This window comes from Epinephelus fuscoguttatus, linkage group LG4 (assembly GCF_011397635.1).
Source record: "Epinephelus fuscoguttatus linkage group LG4, E.fuscoguttatus.final_Chr_v1".
NCBI classification, from domain to species: domain Eukaryota; kingdom Metazoa; phylum Chordata; class Actinopteri; order Perciformes; family Serranidae; genus Epinephelus; species Epinephelus fuscoguttatus.
This window is the reverse complement of record NC_064755.1, coordinates 29,569,497-29,590,864: the sequence shown is the minus strand read 5'-3', so window position 1 is coordinate 29,590,864 and position 21,368 is coordinate 29,569,497. Positions and strand designations below refer to the sequence as shown.

The 21,368-nt window shown below is 41.6% G+C and overlaps 2 protein-coding genes across 2 annotated transcripts in view; one reads left to right on the top strand and one right to left on the bottom strand.

Annotated features, from left to right (window-relative positions):
- reln (reelin) overlaps window positions 1–21,043 on the bottom strand; it is a 226,172-nt gene extending 205,129 nt beyond the window's left edge. The window contains exon 1 of the mRNA XM_049573803.1: window positions 21,040–21,043. The gene's annotated coding sequence lies outside the window, so the exon portion shown is untranslated. The remainder of the gene's footprint in view (window positions 1–21,039) is intronic.
- On the top strand, window positions 1,633–8,054 carry si:dkey-29p10.4 (E3 ubiquitin/ISG15 ligase TRIM25). Its single transcript, XM_049573825.1, has 7 exons — window positions 1,633–1,901; window positions 4,223–5,187; window positions 5,318–5,413; window positions 6,036–6,284; window positions 6,424–6,446; window positions 6,682–6,836; window positions 7,016–8,054. The coding sequence occupies exons 1-7, from the start codon at window positions 1,670–1,672 to the stop codon at window positions 7,558–7,560; spliced, it is 2,265 nt and encodes a 754-aa protein (XP_049429782.1). The 5' UTR covers window positions 1,633–1,669; the 3' UTR covers window positions 7,561–8,054.
- Window positions 21,044–21,368: the final 325 nt, after the last annotated feature.

The window sequence follows — 21,368 nt, the reverse complement described above, 5'->3', positions numbered from 1 at the left end:
AGTGTCCTCACACAACACTGAACTAGAAAGTCAACCAATCACATAACCTATGATGGATGCAACTGACTACATGTGTATTAAGACACGTTATATTTATTATATACTTACTCTGTACTAAACTGTAATTAAGTACAATTTTGGGGTATGTCACTTTTCCATTTTGTGCTACTCCGCTGGCCTACTTTTTGCACACTGTACTTTTTTCTCATCTACATTTATTTAACAGTTAGCCTATAGTAGCTAGTTATTTTGGTTTGGCTTGATTGACTTCTACAATACAACCCACTGTTACAGAATAAAGGCTCAGCACATGCACACAGGTGTTTTTGGTTATCATGGCAAAGCTATACTAGAATTTCTTTGACTTTAGTGATCACCAAGTGTCCTCTGTAGTGGAATTAACATCATATTATCCATGCATACTCTTATCATGATGGCCCACCAGCAGATGGAGACGTGAAGTACAATACTTTTCAGTGTATGCAATATTCATTCATTGTGCAAAATAAGAAAAAGCATGTTTGCAGACAGATCATTTTAAAGCCAGTATTGGCCGATACTGATGACATGCCGATAGCATCGTGCATCCCTGGTTATAACTTCAGTTGCCGATTGTATATGTGTATTTTTACATTGTGATTTTGCTACTTTTACTGAAATAAAATGATCTGAGCAGTTCTTTCACCACTGATTATGTGTTAATATTCTAAACAGCAACAGAAGTCTAAGTGTACTTTTGAGGTATTTGTACTTCAGTATTTCAGAGGGAAATACTGGGCTTTTTGCTCCCCTAATTTTCTTTCTAAAGCTGTTTAAACTAGTTGGGTTGGGGGGAGTTACTGCTTCAAGCGAGGGAGCTCAAGTATCTTGGGGTCTTGGTCACGAGTGCTGGACCGCCGTGGTGAAGAGGGAGCTGAGCTGATTTCGATTTACTGGTCCATCTACGTCCCAACCCTCACCTATGGTCATGAGCTCTGGGTAGTGACCGAAAGAATGAGATCACAGATACAAGCAGCTGAAATGAGTTTCCTCTGTGGGGTGGCTGGGCTCAGCCTTAGAGATAGGGTAAGGAGCTCAGATATGCCGAGGGAGCTCGAGTAGAGCCGCTGCTCCTTCGCATTGAAAGGGGTCAGTTGAGATGATAGCAGGCTCTGGGGCAGACCCAGAACATGCTGGAGGGATTACATAGCTCATCTGGCCTGGGAACGCCTTGGGGTCCCCCAAGAGGAGCTGGAAAGCATTGCTGGGGAGAGGGATGTGGGGCGCTTTGCTTGGCCTGCTGCCCCTGCGATTCGGCCCCGGATAAGCAGATGAAAATGGATGGATATTTAACAAATGGGAAAAAAAAAAAAAAAAAAAAGCTGCTAATAAATTATACCAAAAGGTATATAACACAGTAGTTTTATGGATTCATTTATTTACAAGTGCATTTTGTTGCCAATATTTCTGTACCCTACCTTTACTTTACTTGAATGCTGCAGTCAAAGTAGTAATCCAGTATCTTTGCTGCAGTTTACTTGTAATGGAGTATTTTTATAGTGTGTATTTAGTCCGTGTGCTGTACCTTTAAGAGAAGCTCTACCGGGAGGGGGAGCGGGATTCAAACGTGTAGCCCCGCCCCCACCTCCTGACATCGCGGAAACAGAAACCAAACATCGATCAGAACAAAATGGGAGCGTCGTTGGACACCCCGACGAGGTGTCCCCTGTGCGACGAACTGACCCGGGACCCCGTCACTTTGAAATGCAACCACCGGTTCTGCCAGCGGTGTATCGGAGACTTGTGGAGCGTCTCCCCGAACGGGCCGTACCACTGTCCGGAGTTCAGGTGTAAAACAGTGTACCAGAATCTGCCGTTTAATACTCAGCGGACGCCCAGGAGTCAGCCTCCCAGCACCGCAGGTACAGTTAAAACGGCGTTAACGTCTGTTTGTTATCCGGTGGTTTACAATATCGTTTTATGAAGCGGCCGAATACACAAATGAAGGTGTAAGTGTCAGTTAAGTTAATGCTAGCTACGTTAACTAAGCTAACGTCAGTTGTCTTCCTCCCATGTGTTATATTAACGTTAAGCACCACTTTTATAACGTTAATGGTAACAGCTCGGTTACCGTTAAAAGTAAAACTGGGGTGCACCCTTGGGCTAACAGCAGTACTTATATTTTATTTACTATTTAAGGTGGTTGCTAATGCTAGCTAAAGTTATTCCCAAGCTAACGTTACTTTGATAAGCTGTTATGCTTGCACCCTAATCAAGACATTAAGGCTATTACATCCACATTTTCAGCGTGTTACGCAGCATAGGTAACGTTAGTTAAAATCATGTCTTTAAAATGCATGACAGCATGTTTGACGTTATTTAACTGATAGTTAAGTTACGTGTTTGTTGACAGTGCAAGGGGTCAGAGGCTCGATCTAATCTGTCCAAACTTTGTGGTTTTCCTAAGCAAATAGTCAAAGGTCTGATTCATTTCTGTGTTCATTAGGGCTACAACCAAGGATTTTTTTTCATTTTTGATTGATCTGTTAGTTATTTTACTTATTGACTAGTTGTTTTGTTGATAAATGCCAAAAATGTTGGGGAAAAAATGTTTTTTAGTGTTTCCCAAAGTCCAAAATGATGTACTTAAATCCATCAATCAGCCAAAACATTGAAACCACTGGCAGGTGAAGTGAATAACATCGATCATCTTGTTACAGTGCAATGTTCTGCTGGGAAACCTTGGGTCCTGGCATTCATGTGGATGCTACTTGATGCGCTCCACCCACCTGAACACCACTGCAGACAAAATAAACCCTCCTCATGGCAATAGCACTTGTCAATGGCAGTGCCACAAAAGCTGCTCCGGAATGACCCGAGGAATGGGACAAAGAGCTCAAGGTGTTGTCTTTGCCTCCAAATACCCCAGATCCCAATGTGATTGGACATTTAAGGGACGTGCTGGTACACTAGTGGTAACTCCGTTCCACAGTGGGTCCTCCTTGGACTGGACTTGGCTCTGAACCTGTCAAGGCATGGACACAGGACCTCTGGGGGGTGTCAGTTGGTGTCTGGCACCAGGGCGTTAGTTTCGGATCTTTTGAGTCCTGTGGGATGTGAGGTGTGGTACCAGCACAGATGTTTGATCAGATTGGGATCTGGAGAATTTGGAGGCCAGGTCGACACCTTGAATGCTTTGTCATGTTCCTATGGCTATTCCTGAGAGGTTTTTCTGGTGTGGCATGGTGCACTATCCTGTTAGGGGGCCCCTGCTACTGGGGACTGCTGCTGCCATGAGGGGGGATATCTGGTTTGCACTGGTGTTTAGGTGGGTGGAGTGTGTCAAGTAGCATCCAAAGGTTTCCCAACAGAACATTGCATTGTGACAAGATGATCAATGTTGTTCACTTCACCTGTTAGTAGTTTTCATGTTTTGGCTGATAGGTGTGTGTTATGTTGTCAACAACAATCCAGAGATATTCAATTTACTGCCATACATAAGTAAAGAAACCAGGAAAAATTCAAATTTAAGACGCTTGAATGAGACAGTTTTGACATTTTTATTAAAAAAAATTACTCAAATCGATTAATCGATTATTAATTTAGTCTGCGATTAATCTAATAGATGACAGTGTAACGGAAAAATTGTCTCATCTCTAGTGTTCATGCAGTTTTCCTGTGTTTAGCACAAATCAGCATGATTATTTTTAGACTTTTGCCCTTTCTACATTATATAATTTGTGTTTCACTGCTTAACTTATGCCTGATGCAGCAGAGATTCAAGCAGCAACTTTGAATCACAGACAGTCATTTCAAGCTGAATACCGGCTGTAAGGATGCACCAATGTGATATTCAGGATCAGTATCTGTGCTGATACTATCTGTATTAAGTGGATCAGGTATTAGCCATGACATGATTGGTTAGTTTCTTATGCAAATATCACAAAAAAATTAAGTGTTTTTGCTAGTTACTACCAGTTGTATGTCAGTTAGTTTATGGCAGCCCACAGACTTTCCTAAGTCAGCTTGCAAAGCAGCATTATAACTCACAAAAGTGCAAACAAGCGAGATAGTCACTGCTTAAACTGCCTAAAATGGAACTGCTCAGTGGGCACTAAAAGTTGAGCACAGTTGTGCTGGGCATAAGGAAGCTTGCAGGTGTTTATGTGAAGTATTGCTGTAAAAGTGCTAAGTCAACCTTTCCTCTGACCAGTTTTGCTTTGCTTGTATTCTGTTTTTAAAGGCACATCCAGTAATGACAACCCAAATGCATTTGACTCCATATTGCGGAGGCCCTCACTCGGCAGCCGACTTCTGGGGAAGAGAAAAGCCAGCACACCTGTATCAGAGCAACCTGAAACAAAGCGATCAACTGTGGAATCTCCCCGTGAGCTTTCGAATGAAACCGAGACTGCCACCACTTCCTTCTCAGATAAACCCGGGCATTCGACCAGTGTGGAGACACCCAAGAAAGCAGTGCACCCAGAATCTACACAGCCTGAGCGCAGTGATGGCATATCCTCAGGTGACAACTCTGACAGCAAGGCAGTACCTGCAAGTGATGTGCCACAAGACATCTCAACCCAACAGAGCCAGCAACAATCAGAGGATGTCGTCTCATTGGATGACTCTGACACCTCCAATGAAGTAGATATATGTGATGCACCTACTGTTACAACCCCCAAAAAGGACACACAAGTGACAGGAATTCAAGCATCACCAAAGATACCTGCCTCATCTGCCAACTTTGTTCCCTTTCCTGGGGTCTCAACTCCAGGTAAAGGTAAATCTCCTGTACATCACGTCAGCAAGCCTCCCCTGATATCCACCAAACATCCTGCTGCTGCCTCAGGATCCCCAAGTCGTGTTGGCATCTTCCCAGGGTCAGCCAGCAAAAATGCCAGCCCTGTGCCCTGCCATTATTGCCCTAAAACCAGGTGTCAGTCTGCTGTGAAGACCTGTCTGGTGTGCGGAGCATCCATGTGTACAGAGCACCTGCGTCCCCACCTGGAGTCCCCTGTCTTCCAGAATCACACTCTGGTTCCTCCCATGGAGGATTTTTCTCCCTGGAGGTGCCAGGAGCACCAGGAGATAAATCGCATCTACTGTCGGCAGTGTGGAGTGTGTGTGTGCACGGTGTGTACAGTCATAGGCTCGCATCGTGACCACGTCTGCATCAGCATCAGGGAGGCAGAGAGTGAGCTCAGGGTAAGTGGTGACTTTACAGCACCACGTATACTATGCACAATAACTGTGGCTAAAGTTGAGATTGATGTAAACGTAGCCATAACAATAATTAAATGGATTTATTTCTTGTCTCACTATACTTTTTCCTCAGGGTAACCTAAAAGAAGAAATCAATCAGCTACAGGTGACTGAACAGGAAGTAAAGAACAGATTGACTGAACTCACGCAGAAGAAAGAAACCTTCAGAGTAAGAGAATTAGTTTCATAGTCTCACTAAGTCATGCATGTATTTATGTTGCTTGAAACTGGAAGAAAATGTTTTCTTTCTCTGACTTAAAGTGACAAATGGAACTAATTTGTACAGTCATGTACCATGCAGATGGTTTCTTATCAGACTTGGAAGACGGGTCCTCCTCATACGATTTATCCTTGAATTAGAGAAGCTTTAGGGCTCATTTATAATGTATTTAATGGCCAATCAGATCACTACTGTCTACAATGCTGCCTCAATTAAAAAGGCACATTATTACCACCTCCTCTATTTTACTTCATTGGTTGTTGTCAGAGACTTTTGACTCTGCCCTCTAGTGCCATCAGGTGGATGTATCTATGCCGACATAAAGGACACATGAGAGTATGTAGATAGTGATGTTAACAACATTTGAAATGAATGGATTTATTTTTGCACATAAAAGTATAAATGAGCCTTTACAGCCAAAGAGTAGTTCATTTATTAGCATTTATCATTATGTCTGTTGGTTGCATCGTAGGCGAATATTTAAACATCAGAGGCCTCTAACTGCAGCGAGTAGATCCTTTAGAAATCAAGAGTATTGCATTAGATGTTGTTTTACGTTGTGTCTTTCCAGGTGGTTTTAAGTGAGGCTCGAGCCGGGGTGCAGCAGCAGTACGGAACCATCAGAGAGGCCCTGGAGCAGGAGGAGCAAACAGCTCTCGAGTGTGTGACGAAGGAGGAGAGCAGGGTTCTGGGGGGACTAGAGGAGAAACTCGGCTACCTCCAGAGCTCCCTGCAATCCATCCAGCAAGGCCTCCACACCCTGGAGGGGCTGGCTGATGCAAAGGGGGACAAACGTATTCAGGACCAGCTCTTCATTATGGTGTGTTGGATTTCAGGAGAAACACCTGTTTGTTTGTTTGTTTGTTTGTTTGTTTGTTTGTTGGTAAAATATAAGATTTACTGTTGGCTTATGAACACTAACACAAGGAAATGTGTTTTTCTTTTTTCTCACGTAACAGGAATACAGCAAGGTCGCCCAACTGTAAGTCATTTCTTCTAAGCTTCTCTCTAGATGCATGTAAAGAGGTGATTTACTGAACATGTCAAAGGCTAAATGTGCTACCAACAAAAAATAGCTCTAATAGATAAAGACTACAAAAACAACCTATAAAAGTCTCAAAGACTCCACATGCCTCCTGGAGTGGTCATAAGGTAATAAAGAAGTGTAATAGTCTTAAATCTTTATGTTCTCCACTCATTCTGCTCTTCTTCACTAGGTCTAGTGAAATGGGGAACTGTGTGGACCAGTTCGAGGCTCCAGAGGAAGTGGATCGTGGCCGGCTGAACTGTCTGCAGAAGTGGACTGAAAAACGTCTCGACACAGTCGTTATCACCGTGCCAGGCAAACACAGAGACCTCTACAGACTGCTCTGTGAGATGTGTTTTTTTTTTTTTTTTTTTATACAGGCACCTGTTTACTTTCCACTCATGGATGAATCAGAGCTAATTAAACCAAAGGACTGAATGCATCCTGTAGGCCTAAAGGTGACATGTTCAATTAGTCTTAATTTCTCATCTGAAGTCTTCTTTAATTTCCCTCCCTGTGTACAGATGGCACCGTCCCCTTGTTGGATGCAGATACTGCCCATCCCAAGCTGCAGCTGTCTGATAACAACAAGAGAGTGGCCTACAGCGAAACCCAGCAGGTCTACACAGAGCACGAGGCTCGCTTCAGCTCCTTTCCACAGGTCCTGGCCTCCTGTCTCCTGGGGGAGGGGCGCTGGTACTGGGAGGTGAATGTGCCTGTGGATGAAGGCCGCTGGAAGGTTGGGCTCTGTGAGGGTCAGATAGAGAGGAAAGGCCAAAAGGACAACTCTCGTCTGGGCTTCAACTCGTACTCCTGGTGCCTGGCCTGTGACAGAAGGAAGGTGGAAGCTCTGCATAACAAGGTGGCGGTTCCTGTGGATGCAGACAGGCTGCAGAGGGTAGGAGTGTTCCTCGACTTTGAGGAGGGCGTTTTATCATTCTTTAATGTGACACCAGGGGGCAGTCTAGCGTTGATGCATTCCTTCAAGCACAGGTTTACTGACCCTCTGTTTCCAGCCTTGTCTGTGTCAAAAACACACCTGGCCATCTGTGATCTGTTTGAGTCATAAACCATACAATACTGGTATGTCAGTTGTGCTGGAAATTTACAGAATACGTAAAAGCGCTGTGCCTTTTTAAATCTTATAACCACTTCATCATTTAAAATGTGCAAACCTGTTAAATTCTCATGGATGGTCATTCAGTCATGCACTGGATAAAATACTGCACTTCAGCAAAAATCCCCAAATGTGATTTTATAGACATTTATATCATAACTTACAGAACTGGAATTTTATCATATCAGAAAAGCTATTCATTATTCATGCAACATTCCAAAGTGTCAGCATACTCTTTTGTATCATGTTTCAGTTTTCAGGTATTTAATGTTAGATTGTGGAAGAACAAGTGGGCAAGTTTTTACATAGGAGGCAAGTTGTGCAAATCAATAAAAAAAAGATGATTCAGATAATGTTTCTATTTCAAATGTGTTTTTAAAATGTTTTTCATGTCTTGTCTTTTTACAGTAATAAAATGTCAAAGTTTCAAAAGCAAAGTAAAACCCGCATTACGTCTTGCCTTTATACCTCCTATTTGCGTTTGAATAGAAACACAGGTGTGTGAGTGGGTGGTGTGTTTGGCCCCCAACAGGTGACAGTTGGTGTGTTAACTTTGAACTCTCACTGCCCCCGCAGCATGTGAGCTTTACCGACAACAAACACCGCCTTTGGCACAAACTCCTTACAGCCCCATAGATTGCTACTTTTATTAAACTGCTCTCCTCCTCGCAAACTCTCAGGCTTATTTATTCAGACTGGGGGTTCGTGTGGTTGACGTCACTGAGATCAAAGTGGTGTTTACATGAACTCCTTCTGGATGATTGGTAAAGTACCAGCATGCCAGTGGTTCAGGGGCAGCTGGCCGTGGATCAAGGTTGATCCAAATTGAGCATTTTGAAAATCCTCAGGATTGACAGTAGTACTTAAACTAAAAAGGACTGGATGAAAGAGAGCTCAGGGGGACAGAGCTTTGCAAAGAACAAGGTGTAATCAACACCTGCAATTATGTCGTCATAGTTTAATAACTCGTTTCACCAAAATGTCTGCTTCCTCTCCTGACGGACTTTTATTTGGCGCAGTTTCCGACACTTGAGAGTTGAATCCACCGTGGCACCAATTTCACACTTGCAGCCACATGATCCAAAGGTAGTCAGAAATCCTCTGTGGGTTTTGCTTTCTTTCCCTCCTCCCCAGCTGGCATATGAAGGCAGAATGCAGGACACGTCTCCGAGAGAGGTAGCGAGGAGGGGGCTTTAACAGTCACAATAATTAAATTCTCCTCTTCCTGTCCATCCAACGGTCTCTTAAACTCAGCCAGGCTCTTACAAGCTCTCCTAGACCACCATTAAATTAAATGAGCTGAGGGCTTATAGTACGTTAGCAGGGAACAACATGTCAGATAGTTATTAAAAAATCAAATGTATGTGAAGTATTGAGAGCTCTAGACCGCTGCATTGTCTACTAATGGGGCATTACTAAATCAAAGCACAGGGTCTTCATTAGAGATCCCAGGAGTCTCCTATATCCTAAAGATAACAGCCCGAGTGTCTACTTGTCGAAACATCCTCGCATAATAGGGAAGCCCTACCTGCTTCCGGATGCTGTGGTGAAATGCACTTAGGTATTTGTGTCTCAGAGGGATGTGCAAAGAATCAAATCCTAAATTACCTTGTCATTGGCATAGCGGTGTACAGTGATAAATTACTCAGAGGATGTGGCCTTGCCTTGAAGCTGCAAAGCCTTTGAATTACAGTGACGGTAAGCTTTTGGGAAATTAATCCGTTGATTTACGGTAATACAGTGTTCTTTTCCACTTGGGCTCTCAAAGGCAAATGCAGACAATACAGAGCCAGGTAATACAGGGTGGTGTTTGCTTTTTAAAATCAATATTCAGTCAAAAGTAATCCAACCTCATCTAACTATTGAGACTAGTTGTACTTTAATCACATTTTGTTCTTGCCTTTCTTCTCCAGTTACACTGAACGGTGCAGGAAATGGGTCAAAGTGGCTGTTATTTATAGCACTCCTACAGATTTCATGCTTTTACCTCTCATTGTTGTCAGGATGGGAAGTGAAATGGCATGAAATTACCCAGGTCAGAGATTTTCAAACAGCAAGCCTTCCTCTGAAACTGCCTTTTTAATGCCACAAAATGTCAGTCTTCTTGTGTTCTGGCTTTTTGATTGGCCGTCGACCTCATGTAAAGATTGCTCCTAGGTTAAGCAATTCCAAGTTTACAGTCAAACTTTGATATATGCCACCGTTAGACCATTAAAGCCTCTGTTTTTCCGTCTCTTGTGGAAGTAATAGTTGCTGTGCAGCACAGATTGCTGTTGCTCCTGGGCTGGGAACGGTAGCCAATTCAATTTGCATTGTTCCATGGGAAAAATCTGCCCTCAGTCAACCATTACCTCCTGGGTCATAGTCAGTCAAAGCTGCTGATGTGAGTCACTTAGCATGTAAAATGTTACATTACAGTCAACCAGCTGATTTGTGCTTCCCGTGTATTTTTGCTTTTACATTTGAGTCACAGAGGGTCTGCTATTTTCAGAGTCCTAAAAACACTCCTCATCAGGAAGAAAACATGTTCTCTCTTTTGCATGAAAACAATTTTTAACACGTTTCCCAAATTGCAACTGTATTTCCCAATTCAGGTAGCAGAAATTGAAACGTGCATGCTCTTTTTTTGTAAAATACAAGCAAAATATGAAACTACATGCATGAAAATGTTAAGTTTTGCAAAGAAACATCAATATAAACTGATGATTTAAAAAAAGAAAAAGGTTCACATGTCATTTCTGGCTACCATCTTTGTTTGGTCTAGGAAAAAGAAGTCTACTTTTTTATTTAAGTGTTGTTATATGACATTCTGTAAAATCTTTTTGTGAATATCTGATGCTTAGCTCTTTGACTGGAATGTAATGACAAATGCACTTGCACCATTCTAGTCTTCCAACCACAAACCCACGTACACACAGGTGGCCGAGGCGACCATATATGGTGCCACCTGCTCACCTAAACATTCTCACGCGCTCCTTCAGTATCTTGCCCAAGGCTACTTCGACATGCTGACTGAAGGAGCCGGGGCTGATCGTGCGATTAGTACATGACCCACTCTACCTCCTGAGCCACAGCCAGGAGGAAGACACTGCTCCCACAACATACTAGTTGTTGATAAGAGCCTGGAACCTGAGCTATGGAGTAATTGGATATATGTTAATTAGGGTTTGTACTCATTAGAAGGCATATACTCATTAGCAGTATGACAGGACAACATCTTCCTCCAGAGAGGGTAGCAAACAGCCTGCAGTCCACTTTAGCAGCAATTTTACTGCTCATGCATAACCTGCTAGGTTAACTACCACTATTTTCTGTGAGTTGTTTTTAAGCCTTTTTTTTAAACAGTCTTTTGATATTTGAGTCCTTAAGTTTACACAGGATTAATCAACAAGCCCCTGTAAAATGAGAATTGGATCTCTATTAGTATCCTAGCAGCAGAACACATGGGGTTCTCTGCCATTAACATCTTTATCGTATCCATCTAAGAGTAATACTCTTAAGAAAATAAAGCTGATGCTATGTGTGCTTTTGTATTTTCAACAAATACTAGTGATGATTTTATCCCACTAACAAGTTTACCGTCTGTGCATTCAAAGCTTGATGTACTATAGCTGGTCACGCAGAGCTTTGCTGTTGTCCAAAAATGATTAAAAATCTGGTCATATCACTTAAATAAAAACAAAACAAACAAAAGATGGCTAGAAGAAGCTCAAATTAATTGTTTTCAATAAGGATGTGGGGCAGGCACACTCAAACGCCAGAGTGGTGTGCTGAGATGAACCAAGTTCAACTTTTGGAAAGCAGCAGCACACACCGCACGTCATGTGACGAGGAACAACCAATCGCAGCTGACCGATACCTTTTTTCCGTAATATCAGTTTGTGGTAGATATGGAAATGTTAGTCATTGTGATGCAGGGCAACCAAGAGCTTTTCATCTGTTCCATGGACGATATGCCAAAACACAATAGGCCTACACACAAACAGAACCTGGAAGAAGATCAGCTCTGATCTCGGGATTTCAGGTAAATAGGCTACGATACAGACCTTGTTGTGGTTGCTTAGCAACCTCAGATGCAACCTGTCACTGCGCTCTTTAAAACTGGTTTAAAAAAGGCACAAAAGTAGCACGCAGCTTTCAACCTCGCGTTTTCCAGGCGGTTAAAAACTCCACATGTGTAAGGCCCCTAAAGCAGTGGTTCCCAACTGGTCTGGAGTCCAGATTTATCCTTAATCATTAGTTAGAGCCCCACACAGTTTAACATATACATTATCATACTTGCATTTGGCCATGTTGTTGAGCTAGATTGAGCTAGGTCTCTGTCAAGTATCTGTCTGTTGATCACTCACTCTACAGCAGGAAACAGCACTTCAGAATAAAAGCCTTGCACTCAACTACAAACTATAAACTTGACACGCTTGTGAGTCACTCATGGTCCATTCAGAATGGATCTGCGACTCACTTCTGGACCGCAACCCACCTATTAGGAACCACTGCGTTAAAGGTCCAGTGTGAAGGAATTAGGGGGATATAATAGCAGAAACAGACTATAATATCCTGAGTATGTTTTCACTTGTGTATAACCCCTGGAAATAACAATCATTTTGTTTTCTTTACCTTAGAATGAGCTGTTTATATCTACATAGGGAGTCAGCCATGTTGCACCACTATGTTTCTACAGTAGCCCAAAAAAGACAAACCAAACACTCGCTCTTTAAAGGGCCATTCACATCGTCCACCTGAGGTAGCAGCCCCTTCGCAACAAGAGCGTTGGAAGAACTCCAGTTTTTTTTTAACGTGAAACTCTTAGTCAGTGTTTTTACTGGTTTAAATCCCTGGGTCTGTTTGTTTTGGAGAGGAAGAGACCTCTGCGGACAATTCAGCTGCCTTTAAAACCTCATCAGTGTCTGGATCTTAAGTTATCAAAGAAAAGTCGAGTACACATTAGCAGGTGCTGGGCTCACAATCTGTCTCTGACGAGCCTAACTGCATCTTAGAAACACTGATTTGTATCATCAAACTCTTTACTGGTTTTAATCGCCTGGTCCATTTGTTTTGGAGAGGAAGGGGCCTCTGTGGATAATTCAGCTCCTGTGAGAACACCCTGAATAATGAACGCTGAAGGAATTCTAACCAGGAGGGGTTTCATTTGGTTGCAATCTGCTGTCCTCACTGAAAGATGCCATTAAATCCCCCTAAATCTTACACACTTCAGTAATCACCAAAGATAGAGCCAAAGCCAAAACAAATGAGTAAATGACCTTCCAGACAATTTGCACAGGAGATTTTACTCAGTTTAGCCTCTAAATAACTTAAAATGCATACATTTGTATCTACAGGTGCAATGTATATTGTTAGTGATGCAGCACAGTATGCTCTGTGAAACACTATAAGTGCACGGCCTATTCACAGGTATTACCAGGAGGTTGACACAAATCTATACACACGCTCGGCATGCCTCGTGGCCATATCTTCTGTTGGCATGGCAACAGTTGGGGAGCTCAGGTGAGTGGGGAGTCTCACATGTCTCACCCGGTCACCTGCCAGGCTTGGCAAGGTCTGCGGAAATCTGAGACAGAAGAAGTGATGGGCCTATTGTTGAGTGACATGCCTATTCTTTTCCTTCACCTTTCCCCAGGCAAATCAATTTACCCTCGACTGTTCCGCAGGAAAAAAGAAAAAGCCTCATGACTTTCATGAGCGACTCTATCTGTGTTTCTGTCTGTCAGCCAGCACTGAATTGATAAAATCCTGTTTGATGAAAACTCGCATTTCACATCCATCATTTTGTTGTTCAATCTCGTGATTAAAAGGAGTATTGTGGAAAACTTAAAGCACCCTGATCACATCATGCACAGTGTAATTTAAACACTTCAACGGTAAACAATTAAAACTTACATCTATTTGTCTCTAATTGTATGTTATTTAGTGGTGTTGCCATTCAACTGTTAACTTGTCAGCAGCATCATCATCAGCAGGAAATAGCAGCACCATCTATTTCAAACATACCACTGTCAGCTGTACGGTGCCTGTCTGTCTCCTCCTCCATCCTACATACTGTACCCCACCGTACTCTGTTCAGTTTCTTGTTTACAGAGCACACACAGTGAGGTGCAAAGCAGTGTAAATGCAATGCAAAAATAAAACACATTGCACAACTCTTCTCCACAACTATAAATACAAAAAAACCTCAATATTTAATCCAACTTTTCAGAATATGCTTTAGCAAAGATAATTTTTCATTTAAACCCATGAAATCTGTGCACAGTCTGACCATCTCGAGCTTTTATTTTGGTACTTCCAGTGACCGGCAGTGTGAATTTGCATATTAGCTAAATATTTAGTTTCACCCAGAACATTTAGATTTAACATTTAAATTTAACATTTAGATTTAGATTTAGCATTTAGATTTAGATTTAATATTTAGATTTAATATTTAGATTTAACATTTAACATTTAGGTGCCACATTTAATATTTAGATTTAACTATTTAATATATTTCTAAGTTAACAAATATTGCTGTAAATGTGGTAAAAGTGGCGTTAAAAAATTCACAACACTTTTTTAAACATTGTTTGAAGCTAAATGTGGCAAAATGTTGATGTTATTTTCAGCGTGAGCCACTTTACAAACAGCACCCCATATAGGAGTTGTCTGGACACAGTTCTCAAAATGGAGGTGGTTGAGCCAGCAGCTTGCAGTGAACAGTGTTAACTACATAAACAGTGTTGAACAACAGCAACAGTGCTGGTAGCCATCGTAGGAGTGTAGTGCAAAGCAGTGGCCATGAGCGGCCGTGAGCGGCAATTTGGGGGTGGCAGTAGCTTAGTCCATTGGGACTTGGGTTGGGAACTAGAGAATTGCTGGCATAAGTCCCTGTCCAGACCAAATATGGAGTGTGGACTGGGTTGGGGGTTCGCTCTGATATCCCTCCATGTAATGCATGCTTATTTCAAGGTCTAGTGTGTAGGATTTAGTGATATCTAGTGGTGAAGTTGCAGATTGCAACCAACAGAAACTTCTCCCATGTGCCAGGTAGGAGAAATGCAGTGGCCGATGTTAAAATGTAAAAACACAAATGGCCCTATTTAGAGCCTGTGTTTGATTTGTCCACTCTGGGTTACTGTATAAACAATATGGCAGACTGTGTGGAAGAGGACCTGCTCCATATATAAATGGCTCATTTTAAGGTAACGAAAACACAACGAGTCTTATTTTCAGGTGATTATAAACTAAAAAATATTTATTAATATTACATACCATTTCTGTCAATATATCCCTCTAAAGCATGATTTATAGTTCTGTCTCTGCATCGACATAGAGCCTATGCCGAGGCTGACGTGCACCTCCCCAGAAATGTAACTGCACGTCGCAGCCAGGCAGACCTCCTGTCTATTTAGTTGAAATGAAGCTTTTATTTGTTTCAATTTCACAGATTAGAAACAATAAATTGTGAAGACAACAAGGCCTCCACAAAATAGCATTTTTAAGTCTTGTGTGTGATTTATCCTGGCTTATTACAAGTAGAGGAAATCTCGGCTAGTTGCTAGGCTAATTTATACAATGTAAAATGCCATAGGCGTGTGCTAATAACATTAGCATGGTGTATTTGTGGGGAAAATGTGTCCACCAAAAGACAAATGCTTGATTTGTGTACTTGTGTTTGAAATTCTTGCTATTAAGTCATGTTAAAAATATGCATATGCATAGAGCTGATGCACAAGTATAAATCCCGCTTAAATCCCACACAGTGGACCTTTAGGGAAGAGACTGATCAATGATCTGTATCTAAGTGAACCAGAAACAATCTCAGACACCTCCCTAATGAGGGAAGGCAACATAGCTGAAAAAGTTTGGCGAGTGTCGCCTCTGACAGAGAGCAGTGGGGGAAATTAAATGCCAGCTTCCAATTGAACACTTCTGTTTTGAAATTGGGAAAAACTATCAAACACAGCAGAAGTGATAAGCCTCTGCACTACATGGGAGATTGGTTTCAAGCTTACAGTACAAAGTGGCCTCTCCACTGCTGGAGTCAGAGATCTGTGTAGTGATGCACCAACACAATCTATTTGTTTAAAATCACTCCCTGTGATTCCATCTGTTGTCTCTGTGGCTTCATTTTTAAAAACATAATCCCTATATTATGCTAAGAAGATCTACACTGACTGTTATTTGAAAAAGATTATTGTCTTTGTTTGGAGTGCCAAACATGTTGGATTCGGTCCATGAGGGTAATTCAGATACACTTAGTGTAATTGAATTGTCAGTCAGTAAAGAGACTACCACCTGCACTTATTTCTAAACTAGTGGCTCCTTTCACTTGTCTTTTGGGACTCCTCTTGACCTCAGTAGGAGTAGATGTACTGAATGGTTTCTTGGCTCTGATCATCCTGCAGCTCTACTTTCCAGACAGACACAGTTGGGACTCTTGATCTCACGGCTCTTACCTCTGACGTTGTGTCTCGTTCTGGTGGCACAGGTTGCTTATTGCACACAATTACCACAGACACAGAGCTTTCTTGTGTTTTTCATCGTTTAATTTCACTGCATTGCGACCGTGGTCGATTGTTTTGTCTCTTTTCATTATGTTCACATGCAGAGCACGGTTTCACAGACACTAGATGGCCAAACAAACATGTCTCAGCCCGGGAACTATTGATAAGCCATTAACGTAACAGCCAAGAGCCTGGTGTTGAGGCGTGTGCATATATTGTCTGAGCTTGATTATGTTTGTGAGGGTAAGATGTGTCTCGTTCTAGTCTGGCTGAAAATAAGAACAGTTGAGTTCATTATTTCTGTCAAAGCCATGACTCCTGTGACCCTCATCATATTGCTTCTCCCACACAATCAAGGTTAAATTGTGGACGGCTAGTTATGGGAAAAACAGGCACATTAGCAGACAGTCTACCTGGAATGCACTCCTATTTTGTTGCACTCGGTTGTTTACACAAAAAGTGCTGCAAATAATTGCACAACAGAGGGAAAAGAAGAGTTCTGAAGAGTTCAACCTGCTTATTTTGGCCCCTTTTTACACAGAGATTGTGCTATAGGGCCACTATGAAGTCACACAAAACTAAATAATAGCGGCATCATTCTACTCCCGTGTTTGATTTTAGACAGCGTGCTGGCATCGTAGACTTACATGAGGCATGACAGGCACGACATGTAACAACGTCAACCTCTAGTGCACATAGAACATACCCATCAGCAGCGCTTTGTAAACAATAAAAATGGCATTAACATGGCAATAACAATAATTTACTGTCCTTGTACTATTTACTGTCAATGTTTTCCCAGTTTGCAGACATTATTAGCAGCTGTTATCTTCATTGAGTTAGCTGCTAACTGCTATCAGACACTTTTTAAAATCTTCCGCAAGAGGGTCTTGTGCATAACACATTGTCAAAATGTCACAGACCACATTTTGTGCTGTTACTACATTTGTTCCAAGCTCAGAGGCAAGACGTCTCTGTACCACCCCATTTTGTGATCTTACCTTTTACACAGAACGGCAAGGCGTCATAATAGGGGCGATATTCCCACCTTGACCAGGCAGTATAAGAGGGGCTTTTCTTTCTTATGCTCAGCTAGCTACTCGCTGTGTAAGGAGATTCTGCAAGATTATACGTGCACCTTTAAACTTACTAATTAAGAAGCTCTTTCTTGCTTTTATAATCAGTATGTGCAGGACAGTCTTTAAAATATTTATTTAAAATTACAAATTGTTATTGTTACATTTCTATTGTTGTATGGATTCAACAAACAAGATATAAGATGTCCATCAGTGAACGCAGATAAGCTTGCTGTTTTCCCTTGTTTCCAGTTTTTATGCTAAGCTAAGCAAACTGTGCGGCTGTAACTTCATGTTTAGCAGACATTTAGATTGGTTCCCTGTAAGCCTCACTTTTAGTGCAATTCTGCCTGCCACTGGGTATGATATCCCAGTAAAAAGAAGGTTCAATTTACAGCACAAAGGAAGTGTGTCAACCACTGCACAACCAAAACAGGCAGAGAATAGCGCTATTGTTTCCCGGTAGCTATTCCCAGATACCAAAAAGAATCAACGTAAGATCTTTGCAGTCACTTTCCTCAGTAGCGGAAATGGCAGACAGTGGAACAACTGAAGTATCTGTTGAAACTGAAATGCCATGTGTCCTGTGTTGCTGGTAATTGCTAAGCTCTGAAGAAAACACAAAGCAATCCGGTTCTCCTTGCGACAGTGGCTCCAACACATTCTCACTCCCAACTAGTCAAACATAGATCTCTGCCTTCTGATAGTCTGGGGACACTCCTTTCTAAAGTGTGTTTAACACACCGGCGAAAACGGCCGGCAACAAAGCAAGGCCTCTTGCATTTTTGAAAAGGACACGCCTTCTCGGAAATGTGCGCTCCTCCTTTTCTCGTCCACAAGGAAACAAACACACAGAGAGCCTGAAAATGGATGCCGAGAGATTTAACTCCGTTTTATCAAACGTGTGCTCATCCATGAAGAAAATATTTTTTTCCAGCGGATGTCTTAGTTATAACATTATTGAGCTAACTGGAGTAGTGTCATGTCATATCCGACAACGGGAGACTTTTAACAGATGACGTCCTGATGTTAGCTTTGCTGCTAGTGTTAGCTGTCCCTGTCAGCTGCAGCCACTGATGCTTTCTAGACATCGTGATTTTTCCCAAAACTGAATAAATACCACACATAGCAACACAAAACTGCTTTGCTAGCTCAATCATGTTGTAACTAAGATATCTGCTGGAAATTTTTGTTTTTTTCCATGGGCCGTTTAATGAGTTATTACCTATTACAGACACTGCTAACGGCTAACAGGGCTAACAGCTAACGGTTGGCCCAGCTAAACGTGCACACAGAAATAGTAATGTTTGTTCAATCATTGTGTTTATAGACTTTACAAACATCGGATTAGTCCAAACGGTGATACAGTAATGTGAAAAATGTGATATATATATATATATATATATATATATATATATATATATATATACATATATATATATATATATATATATATATATATATATATATATACATATATATATATATATATATATATATATATATATATATATATATATATATATATATATGTATAGAGCTAAAAGCTCTGCTGGTGTTCTACCTGGAAGTATTTGTAAACAACAAGGCAATTCCCTCTATAGTCCGGCTGGACGGATGAGTCATGGCCTTGTAAAAGATAATGTTTGTTTCTTTTAGTTGGCAAGAATGTGTTGCTGCAAACGCGACAAACATCCACTAACTTTGACGGCGTTTTCTGCGAGTGCGGCTGAGCCATTTTGTACCGCTACATGTGTTTCTAGTCGGACTATGTTTACAAGCACAAGAGTTCAGCGAGCCACCGAAGGACCGCCCTGCAGATTTACTATTGGTTCTGCAACGTAGGGAGTTTTTTTAAACTCTGAAATTGTATCCGCCCATCTAAACACAAAATCAGGGAGAAAGTTATCAGTCTTTAGTTAAGCAAAGCGTCTAAAGACTGACTTGTGAGTCTAAGTCAAACATGGCTGCTTGGTCAATGGCTTGCATCACTTTATGACGTGCCATTTACTGTTTCAATTTCCACTCATTACATGTTATAGTGTCTTTCAAAATAAACTATGTTTGTTCTCAGGAAACGTAGGTTTCAACACCAACAATTCAGGTTTAGGCAACAAAACAATTGCGCCACAAAAGGTACTTTCGGTTTTGGCAACAAAAGCACTTGGTTAGAAGTTAGATATCATGGTTTGGGTTAAAAAAAAACTACATCTGTTACAAGAACTTAACGTGTATGTCATGTGAAAAGTTGTCTGTTTCCACTTTAAGAAATAGGTTAATTAAATCTATGCAGGTGTTGCAGGATAACAGGACAAGAGTTTGTAATTTAAGTTTTATTTAAATGCATTCTTCAAAATACAAAAATTATAAATGATAAATGGGGTGGCTGTCTGCATGTCGAAGTATCCTTGGGAAAGATGCTGAACTCCAAATTGCTCCCAGCGGCTGTTCCATCAGTGTGTGAGTGCATGTGAGTGGTTTCTGAGAAACAGGTGGCCCCAGGTATGGTAGCCTCGGCCATTAGTGTGTGAATGGGTGAATGTGACATGTAGTGTAAAAGCGCTTTGAGTGGTCGGAAGACTAGAAAGGCCCTATACAAGTGCAGTGCATTTTACCATGTGGTGAAAATGAAACAACTGGCTGAGGTGAGTGCAGCTCCAGTGAGAATCAATGAGCCACCATTCCTGACAAGACAACTGACTGGAAGTCAAACAGCAGACACTGCAAGCACTGATTTTCACAGTCTGGCATGTGTAGTCAGTCACATTCGGTTTGAAACAATGCTTCAGAGTGCTGCAAGGAAAAGCAACAACAACCTGCCTCACTGTGTAGATGTCTTTATTGCTGGTGACAAATGAAACCCTGTAAATGAGACAATAAAGACCATTAACGTCCATTTATTTTATGAAAACATAAATGTTAATGGTGAATCCGGGAGATGTGTCATGAAATTTACCTTTCATCCACACCATCAAAATGTCAGCCGGGAGAGCTCTTAACCCCGAGCGGAAGCAAAGGTGCTGAACTATTGTGAACGCGGAGACGTTTGGCATTTTCACTCAGCAATTTTGCGACCAGGAGATGAAGGCCTTAGACCATCAACTCTGCCCAGTGCAATCAGGCCTTTTTGGGAGTATATTGTATTGCATCCTCTGTGTAATCATCCAACATTTTCATTTCCCCCTACCTTCCTCCTGGGCCTACTTTCAGCTGTCTGGAATGTTTTTCTAGCACTGATGGAGACGGGGGCTTTACGGTTTTCAAGGTAATTGGTATGTGGCTGTTTGAGCCCGTGGTTGGAAGTATTCGGTATGAATCATGACGTTATTGCTGTTTTTATGAACACTAATAATATCGATGCACATATTGCAGTTGGGGCATCTTCAGCCCATGTGTCTCAAAAGCTACAAATCATCATTGTACTGGGTGTTTTCATTGTCTTTGTAATGAGCAGGTTGATATTTGTGGCAGATTGTATTTCTATGTGACAAAAACCTTGAAATATGATCTGTGCTACTTTCGGATGAGTCCCCAAATCCCACAAATGAAGTGCGCTCATTACAATGAAATCTTCACCGCTCTCACTATTTCTCTCCTTTTTTGCGTGAACTTCCTTTTGGCCCATTATGAATTCCCACAGTTCGCTCTCTCCATCTTCCTCTCACACTGTCATTTCTCCCCTCCGAGCTTTTGCTGACTTGAATGATTTATTCACAGCTCAGATTCAGTCTCATGGTGCAATGTGAATAACGTCTGTGTCCCTGGGGCAGCAGGCTGGTCACACCTGAATACACCTCCCTCTATCTCTGCCTTTCATTTCCATCCTTATGCTACATGAGCATGACTAAAAATTACCTCACCAGATGCTCGGAGAAGAATAAGTAGGTCCTGATTAATGTGACATCAAACTTCATACCTATGATGTTTCTGGATTTCAGTTTCAGTTTTGCAGACATTTTAAAAAGTTTTTCCTTCATCCTGCTTTGTTACGAGATAAGTGTGTAGGTGGTGTTTGCCATAATGGTCCATTGAAGTAACATAAGTGCCCTAACAATGCATTAGGCAGGGTATTTTCAGTAAAAAAAAAAAAACTTCACAAAGCTCTTTTAAAACAAAACACTTATCTTAACAACCTAAATCACCAAATGGGGCTGTAATAGAGAGGACTTGTTCGTTCCGTCTCCCAGTG